Genomic DNA, 9,798 nt, shown 5'->3' on the forward strand with positions numbered 1-9,798 from the left:
GGGAGGGAGGGAGGGAGGCTGCGTCCCGGCAAGGGCGGGAGGGAAAAATCCCAAAGGGCAGAGCCTTGGGCTGAGGAACCGAGCGGCCGCCCCCTCCCGCTGCCTGCAAGACCCGGGCGCGGTGCGCTCGCCGGTGCCTCCTGCCTTAACGGAGCGGTGACGGTAATGTATGTCACAGTCAAGGTTATTATCATGGGGTATTGCCAATGTTTCCCGCGTCTCAGCTCGTGTGGCTGCTGCCGAGAGGTTAGCAGCGGTGCGAGGGAGGGTAAGGCAAAGCTCTGGCCATCGAGTTTTGTGCCTTTCTTCCCACTGCAAATTGATTTTCTCGTTGCGTGTGGCGTTTTCCTAGAGATCCCGGTACCCAGGCTTCGGCGGCGGAAAGGAACATGTCGGAAAACTGCAGAGAAATCTACATGGTAGCTCTCGATATGGAGAAAAATTTGCAGGTGTATCTCAATAGTAAAATTACCGTCTCATCTATGAATGAGCGCTCCTCTGTTTCAATCTTCTGCTTTAAGGACAAGTAAGGAACCCCTGCGGGTGTCTGCCTGACGATTTGCGCCGAGAAATTAATCATGCCCTGAAATTGCAGCTAAGCTGTGTGCAGGGAATTCCTAACCTATAGCTCCTTATTTCAAATGAGAATTTTATACTAAGCCTGAAATACTCGTGTTTAATGGTCTTTTTCCCAAGTTCAAGCACAGAGGGATGAGAGTAGAAAGCTGAAAAGTGTAGTGCATTAAAAGTATCAGGAGGCAGAGCAGGAACCAGTCTGTGGCTGTAAGGCGGCACCTATTCTGCAAGACAGTGAAAAGGACCACAGAAATTCCTCCAGAAGGCATCAACACTCAGTCTTGCACGGGTCTGGTACACTGGGGAGCTGCTATTGTTTCTCTGTGGATCACACTACTCATTGGTTATGACTCTGTTGTATAAACAAGGAATGAAAGCAGAGCCGAAAACATTTGTTCCTTGTTTTATATGACTTACAACATTAGGCCCAGTGGTGAGGGAACGATGGCACGTCACCACTTCTGCCTGCTACTTTCAAGAAAGATGAGCGTAAGAACTAAAGGGAACTGAAAAGCTCTTAAATCCAATGTGCATCCATGGGAAAACAGATGAAATCTTGCCTTTCTTCAGGGAATGAATCCCACACGTACAGAACCCCCCTTCTCCTTGGATAGCTAACTAGCAAAAGAACTATCAGTACAAATCAGCACAGCATGAATGGAAAGGAAGAATAACAAAATGAGAATATTTATTAGTAATAAAATATCTAATTATATGACCTTTACAGTGTTTATTAGAAAACAGTTCCATGCATTACTTCTAATTAAATACTGTCCTTAATGGGATAAACCTGCGGCCTTCATGGAGTCATGTAGCTGGAGGAATTATTTCTGTGTCTTTCCTTTCTTTTGTGAGTGGCAGGGCTGAAAATAGAGATTTTGAAATTATTATCGTAGTTGAAATGCAGTTCACTCAGTGATGGAGTGACTTCAGAAAAGTGTACCTTCAAAAGTAAACAAGCAGATAAGGTATTTGCAGTCCTCTTTCTTGAGCTCAAAGAGTTGGTGGTAGTTGGAAAACAATAGTGTGTATTCAAGCTCATGCCATTTTTCAACACTTTGCCAAGACTGTTAGTAAATACAAACAGTTCTACCAGGGACATGTTGAACTTGGTGTGGCAGTTCTACAAGAAATGAAACCGCTCATTTTTTTGGAGCCTTCCCTAAGCTAGCACTCACCTTGAACTCATTTAAGCCAACAACTTCAAGGGGAAAAGCTTTTTGTCTCATCTACTAAATCAAGTTTTCAACAGAAAACTATTTTGATCAGCAGCTCCCAAGTGTTTCCCATGCATTATTTACATTAATGCCTAACAAAACGGGACACTTCTTTCCAAAAGAAAATACTTACATAGCTCTTCCTGAAATTATTTCACAGATATTCGCATGTACTATCTCAATGTTACATATACGACTACAGAGAAAGAAGAAATGTTCATTTGAGGTGAAACATACTTTTGTCTACCCCTACTATTAGGACAAGTTTGTGACAGGGACAAAAAAAACACTTCCATGATCAGCCAATGTGCAGAAGACTGAGTCCTCATTTATTAAATAGACTACCATTTAAATCGCTAAACATAGTCTTCATGGATTACGTGGCCTCTAAAGAACAATTTTACTGTAATTTGTAAACAAATAGGGTTCCGCGAATCTGATTCTGTTTTCTTTACAAGCATACCTTTGAAATATAATCTGGTGTGGTGGGTTGACCCTGGTTGGATGCCAGGTGCCCACCAAAGCCGCTCTATCACTCCCCCTCCTCAGCTGGATGGGGGGGGAGAAAATATAACAAAAGGCTCGTGGGTCAAGATAAGGACAGTTTAATAAAGTGATAGCAAAGGTTGCGCGCGCGAAAGCAAAGAAAAAAAAACAAATGATGTTATTCTCTACTTCCCATCAGCAGGCGATGTCTAGCCACTTCTCGGGAAGCAGGGCTTCAGTACGCGTAGTGGTTGCTCCGGAAGACAAAATGCCCCCCCTCTTCCGTCTCCCTTTACTTGGCTTTTATATCTGAGCTGACGTCATATGGTATGGAATATCTGTTTGGTTAGTTTAGGTCAGCTGTCCTGGTTATGTCCCCTCCCAAGATCTTGCCCTGCCCCAGCCTGCCATTGAGGGGGGGGCAAAAATGTTGGAGAGACAGCCTTGATGCTGTGCCAGCATTGCTCAGCTGTAGCCAAAACACTGGTGTGCTATCAACACCTTTCTAGCTACTGATGCAGAGCACAGTGCTATGAGGGCTGCCATGGGGAGTATTAACTCCATCTCAGCCAGACCCAATACATCTGGTAGCAGAGAAAGTGCAGTCTTCTCTACGTACCCAGTGATGACCTCCATATTAACCACAAGTTGCGGTTAAATCAACTGAGGTATATCCACCCTCTGTGAGAGCAGCCCCTGTGTTAAATTTGACCATCAGTGTGACTAAAAGAATGCTTTGTAAATTCGAATCAGTAGTTCATTCTCTATCCTATCAGGGCATCAGGGCAGATTACCTTATAGATACCAACTATACCAGGTATAATACCATATATTAAAGAATATGTAACTCTCTGTTGATAACACGCACAACATTCTCAAGTATGCACAACACAGAAAAAAAAAATATCTAATAAATTAGAGTTCATTCAGAGAGATAGTTAAACTTCTTTTCTAGCCCGAGTCTTAGTGCCACACACATCAACCAAGGCAGTTGTATTTTCTCCTGCATAGGAAGACTCATCCTAAGTGTTTCTGACGTGTCAGTTCTCAATTGGAAAGGGTCTCCCCTCATAGGAAGGTCAGGACTATAGATGGAAGATTTTGCATGACCCATCTTGATATGGAGTATCGTGTCTGATATAATTTCAGAAATATTTGCATAAGATTTTACACACTGATAGAAATATGTGTAATTCCCCAAGAGCATTTTATTTGTTCATGTAAAAATACCAGAACAACCCACGACAGCAATCTGTTTTGGAACATAATATTTATTTTCTTCCATAAAATACCTTTAATTTCTAATGATTTATTAAATAAATAGTGAAAGCATGATATAACAAAAAAAGAATAAGGCATTAGAATATTTTTATTGCAATATAATTCATCACAGTGCTCTGATTTAATACCATTTAATATCAGATTGGATGTCTGAATGTCGTACCTTAACATTCACAGTTACTTTGATAACACTACTTTTTCTGCAGATGTGCAAACTTACTGAACTATTGTCAAAGCTTGTCTTCAATAGAAGTTTTGTGTGACAATTATTTTATTAAAATATTGTTAAATACAATCTTGTAGACCCCACAGAGATGAAACAGACATGAAATACTGTATAACTTTGTAGTGATACCAGAGTTCTTACACATGGTTGTACAGTGACATTTAAATGCACTCTTCTAAGACAAGTTTGTAATGCCACTACCTTACATACTCTACCAGCAACATTTGACAAATAGCCCCTGCAGTGAAATGGCTAGCACTTAGCAACATGCCACCGTACTCTGTTTAATCCCTCTCATTTCATGGAATTTCAGCTCCAGGAGGAGAGGGGATTAATAATTTTTAAGATGAAAGTTATTTTGTAGTGCCTTTTTTTCTAATATCATGTTCTGTCTGTCATCAGCCTCTGTGACCAAAACATTTTCAAGCCATTCAGGCTTGCTTGGGAGAATTTAGAGATGAAGATGTCATATCCTTAGAAAAAAATGGTGCAGAGACCTTGTTTTTTCTAAACATATACCAATCAGAAATGTTTAGACAATGTGCATGCAGTCACCTACGTGGTCTGCGTGTTCAACACTTATGTCGGGTTTCCAAGGTTTGGTTCATCCTCAGAACTAACTCTGTTCTACAATGATGTTGAGCAGCTCTGCTGTTCTCTGAATTCCTTCTTCACAGAATAACAGCTTTTAACTAGATAAATGATGACAGCAACCCAGCGTGCCTTCCAAAGACTGAACTTTTTTTGTGTAAAAAGAAAAAGCACTTGGGAGAAATGTTTACCACAACACCAGCCAGGCATAGGGCTCGGCCAGTACAAATGCTTTTTTCTGTTATATATAACACTCAGCATTGCTTGTGTGCCTGTTTTGGGTATGCATTTTCCACTCGTACAAACTCACAACTTGATCTTTTAAATACAGAAAGCATATTTTTAAAATGTAACTCCTAGCTAACAGAACTAAAGACTTCATTTATTCTCTTACACCTACAAAAATGTATGCGTCCACCTAATATCCTCCCTCTGAGCCTCCCAACTGAATTCAGAGACCGAAGACTTTAAATGAAATTTCTAATCAAAAAGTTGCTATAAACATAGCACGTTTCCAAGTTTCATTACAGGAGATTCCTTCAGGATCATAGCCAATATATATAAAGTTCTCTGAAGTTTATATATGTTAGATATTATATATATTTTATACATATTTTAATACCTTACAGATATTGCATATCTCATAACATATAGATAGATGTTATGTAAATATTAGATTCTACAGGTATATATCAGGTACATGTAGATATTATGTGTTAGTTCCATGTGAGAGTTGGGAAGAACTAGTGTTTTTAAAACTATTTCTTTTGCACTGACCTTCTTGCTACAGGTGAGATGTTGCTATAAAAGGTCACACAAATGCGATATTTAAAACTGAGATACTGCCTGTTTATTTTCAGAAGACAGGCTCTTAAAACAGGACTTTGAAATACAACACAGAGATGCCACAGCCTCCAATTGCATTACCTAGCTTCTCTAGTTCATTCAGCTAGATTTCAAGGCAGGCCTTCCAGTTCTAATTGGAAAACAAAGTTATACCAAATTGCATGTTTTTACTGATGCATGATAATTTGTATTAGCAGAGAAGACTGACATTTCTGAAAGCAATCCACAGAAATAAAAATATATGGCATAGATAGAAGATTACATTATTAATGCTTTCATTTAGTTAGTTCTGAGTTTAGCAATTCAGTATACAAAATCAGGTTTGAAAAGCAATGCTGTAGAAGACTGTCTCTTTAATGACATACACAGAAGGAAATCTATAACTCTTTTGTTCATACATTTCTTTGCCTCAGTTTTTTGTTGCTTTATTTTTTTGATTCTGCTTGAAAGATCCATACACTTTTTTTTGAGAAGGCAACTGCTCTGTAAACAGGCCTTTGTATGTTGTCTCAAGTTGCACGCTCACAAAACAGGATATAAAAAGCACAACTTGCTCTGGAAAATCTTATCCATTATACAGAGGTGTAACCATTCTGGTAGGGAGCAAAACCAGATAGGTTCAGTCTTTTTAAAATTAATTTTTCTTCTGAAATAAATAAAACTGTAATGAACCAGGAGACTATTTATAGCTTCAGAGAATTAAAACAGATGTACTTGGTCACCTTTACGTGCTCATTCTGCCTCAGCACAGGGTTGCAGAGAACTCTGATGACATTTGAGAGACCCAAAAGATTTGAGTCTTAGTTTCCCTCATTTGGTAATGAAAAAGATCTCTGGCTGTTGATGACTCAGTCGTGTAGTTCTTTCAGCTTTTGTGTCATGTTTTTTCACTTTTCCTCCACCGGAGTTCACTATTTTCACCAATAGTTAAACTAATGTATCCGTGAGATTTGTTGTCAGACATTTTTACGAGAATGATGCTGCTTTGGCTGTAGAACCTCATTTATTCGAAATGGGGAAGACTGGAATTCCTCAACCAAAGAACACTTACAATCCGATCCCAACCTATGAAAATGGTATTTCATCTAAGGTGAGCGTAGAGAAAATCCAAAGTAGCCACCGGCTGTTGAAATGTTGTCTAGGATGCAGCAAGACTTCCATTCATCCAAGCAGTTCACGACCTTGATGTGAATTACAGACACCTCACTTCAGTCACAGCTCTGTGCTGCTGTAGGTTTCAGCTCCACCACTTACAACAAAATTTCATACCCCTTCAGCTTTTGCAGGTCTGTGAAGACATCTGTTCTTGCCTCATTAGAAATAGTTCTGAACAGCAATCTTTGTCTCTTTTGAAAACACCAGGAAACATATAGTTAGTCCAGATCCAGTCATTGTGCATCAGTACAGCATTACATTGTTCTCTTCCAGAACCTAAAGCTTTTATCAAAAGAAAGTTTTAGCTGTTATGACTGTAGAGGTGGCCTCACAAACTATGGCAATAGATGCAATGGCAGCTCTCTGCTACTTTTAAACAATTGCATTTCAAGGTATGACCTATCCCATTCATCTTAGTGGCTGCTAAATTGGGTGTCCCTGAAAACACTTGTGACATGTCACTTCTTCTTTTGGTCCTCATCAAAGCAGGTAGGAAAGGAGATGGAACATTACCTGTTGAACGGTTGCACAATCCACTGTGAATGAAAGCTCTTTGGGGTTGGATAAGGGCATCTGGGAGCAGTGGTATTTGTCTCTCCTTACAATCAGACTCAAAGCCAGAGTCCAGTAAATGTCTGAGATTCTCAAGGAAATAGAGAGGGGAAGCTAGCCTATTTGATGCCAAAAGGCTGGAGAGCCAAGCCCAGGGGCCTGAGGAGCATATGTCACTGTGTCTGGAATAGCTGTCGGCTTTGCTTTTAACAGCTTCATTGGAAGAAGAATTGAAAATGAATTTTCTGTCCTGAACCGAATCTTTGGGGTATATTACTGTTTAGTCATTCCCTGTTCTCCTAGGAAGTATTGCTACAGGTGAGAGAGATGTTTTTGTAAAGTAATGTGTTGATCTGTTTTGAAGGATCTTTATACATGTTTGTCCCATACCTCTGGGAAACCACATATGTTTGTCCCATACCTCTGGGAAACCACATAAACCTCTGATCACATCCTTCGATTTAGGCAGAACTCTCAGAGTAGTAGACCCAGGTAATCTTTCACTGTAAAGGGGCTCACATGGCCTGATCCGTGTCTGTCCCAAACACTGAACACCCAACGTATTCTATTGCATGTGACTGCATAGAAAAATAGCAGCATCTGAAGGCATAGACAAAAAGAGGTGACACAGAAGTAGTCATTCCCATCACCTTGTACTTTTCCTTCCAGGGAATTGTTGAAACACTCAGTACAAGAAAACAACCGTAAAATTTCAGGCATTTACATTAGGGACTTTGAGGCGGACTTAGCATTTCCAATTCTAATATTGAGGCCTTCACAAGGGATTTCACATCTGAAGCTTTTTCAGTACACTGGACTGAATGACACTAAATTCAATGCCTTTAAATTAAAGAAAAAACAATGAATCAGAGCTCTGATACACTTTTGCCAAATGCAAGAACAATACATGTTTTTAAAATAAAATAAATTTCACATTGAGAATCATTTCTTTAAGTAGCAATTGCTATATATGTATTATGTATATTATATAATACATATGTATTAGGGAAATTAATGTGCAGATGGCCTGAACTGAAAGTCTCAGGCCTACAAAGATTTAGCCTGTGTTTTACTTGAGGCACATGAACAGTCCCACTGTGCTTTGCTCTTTATGTACATAAACCTTTGTAGGCCTGGAGCCACAGCACGGGGGAAAAGAATACCAAAAGTGTTTGGTAGCACTTCTTTTCATGACTTTGTACTTGTGATGCTCTTGAAGCAGTATCATTATTACTTTATTATGCTTTGTCATTGTGGTGACAAAAGGGATTTCAGTGCAGCTCTGTAGAGACTGTTGTGCCACGGACATGTCTTTCAGATGTCAGCTCTGTTCTGTAAAAAGGCAGAAACCGATTCTGGAGATAGGTTTTGCAATGACTGCAAAGCAGCTGGCATCTCTGTAACTGTCACTTTTGAAGACCAAGCACAATTTTTTGGTATCTTTTACAGCTCTGCTTAAACATTACATGTGCCAATGACAGATGTGTGTAAGCTACTTACATACTTTTATCTGTGTTGAACTTTCCACCAATGTAAGACAAAACAAAATGGTTATTTTTGTTTGGAGGAAGGGAAGGGGAGGCATGACTGAGAACAGCAATGCAACCACGCTTGAGGTTATCAGCTTTCAAAGAGAAAACCGAAACCCAGGTCATGTGCACTGAGATGTCAGCCCTGAGCAAAGCACTGAGCATGTGTATCCCCTTTCCAGTGTCTTTTTGGCATGGGGGCTATGACAAGCCCTCACTTTCTCAAAATCACAATGTTCAGCTTCCTCACAGCTACTGCCAAACAAGGTTTATATAAAAAAATTCCAAGTATGATGATAGTGAGTAGCGTTGTTCATGAAGAGCGCCAATAATAATGTATCTAAGGCAGTGTCTCTCTATGCACTATGTGTACATATGGTACACATTTTTTTTTTTTTTTCTCTCAGTGGCTATCTTATTTTCTGTTTCCTAAGGACTTGATAACATTTTATAGTTTACAATATGCAGCACTTAATCAACATGGAATTTAAGGCTACATCAACACTGTACTTTCAGGCCAGGTCTAAGCCCATGCTTGTATCACAGTCTGCTTTCCATCCATCCTGTCTAGTTGCTAGTGTTTAAGGATTTGCTGCACCCTTATATTTAGGCCCAGAAAAACACTAGTGAGAGCAAAGCCATCTGGCCGTGCCGGGCACTGGAAGACAGTGCTGCCAAACCAGTGAGTCACAGCTAGGAGGCAGGGATTTCACCTTTTAAGGTCAATCTTGAGAAAACAAGAACTCAACAAAATACATACCCCCAAAAGTGATATCTAAATAATTGATTCCTATCATATAAAGCTGTCCCAAAATCAAATAATCAGAATAAAAAGTAATGCATCTCTGCCAGTCTTAAGGAAATAATTCTTGATCTGTCAAAAATTATGAACTCCCTGCAAACAATCACAGTCCAGTTGATGGCTGTCTGCTTACACAATATGGTTGTTCATTACTGGCTTTTAAGTATAGTACTTAAGAACAAGAAGTAAATGCTAAAAAGAACATGTAAACATTAACTTCCAGTGATATATGGGCTGAAGAATGACCCCCTATTGCCTCCCCATTGCTTTTTTCCCCAAATATGGGCTAGAAATTCTGAAATGAAAAGTCACCCAAACCAATACTGATTTTCAAATCTGGACATGTTTTGTCTGTTTTTCTCCATTTTACACTGTTTCCACCTGAAACAATTGCTGCCAGTCATATCTCCTCTCCAACTGCTTCATTCTGACAGTTTGCATCACCCTCCTTTTCTAGATTTTCCCCAGCTCTAATCAGGTGAATTACCTGAAAAACCTTAAATATTCTTTACTAATATCCCATGATCTCTCACAAGG

The 9,798-nt window shown here is 39.6% G+C and overlaps 1 protein-coding gene across 1 annotated transcript in view; it reads right to left on the minus strand.

Annotated features, from left to right (window-relative positions):
- The window catches only part of CBLN2 (cerebellin 2 precursor), a 12,992-nt gene extending 6,766 nt beyond the window's left edge, over positions 1-6,226 (minus strand). Inside the window, exon 1 of the mRNA XM_010577920.1 lies at positions 6,186-6,226. Within this exon, the coding sequence (XP_010576222.1) occupies positions 6,186-6,226 (41 nt within the window). The remainder of the gene's footprint in view (positions 1-6,185) is intronic.
- Between the last annotated feature and the right edge of the window lie 3,572 nt (positions 6,227-9,798).

This window comes from Haliaeetus leucocephalus, unplaced genomic scaffold, assembly GCF_000737465.1.
Source record: "Haliaeetus leucocephalus isolate CR32 unplaced genomic scaffold, Haliaeetus_leucocephalus-4.0 Scaffold587, whole genome shotgun sequence".
NCBI lineage: Eukaryota > Metazoa > Chordata > Aves > Accipitriformes > Accipitridae > Haliaeetus > Haliaeetus leucocephalus.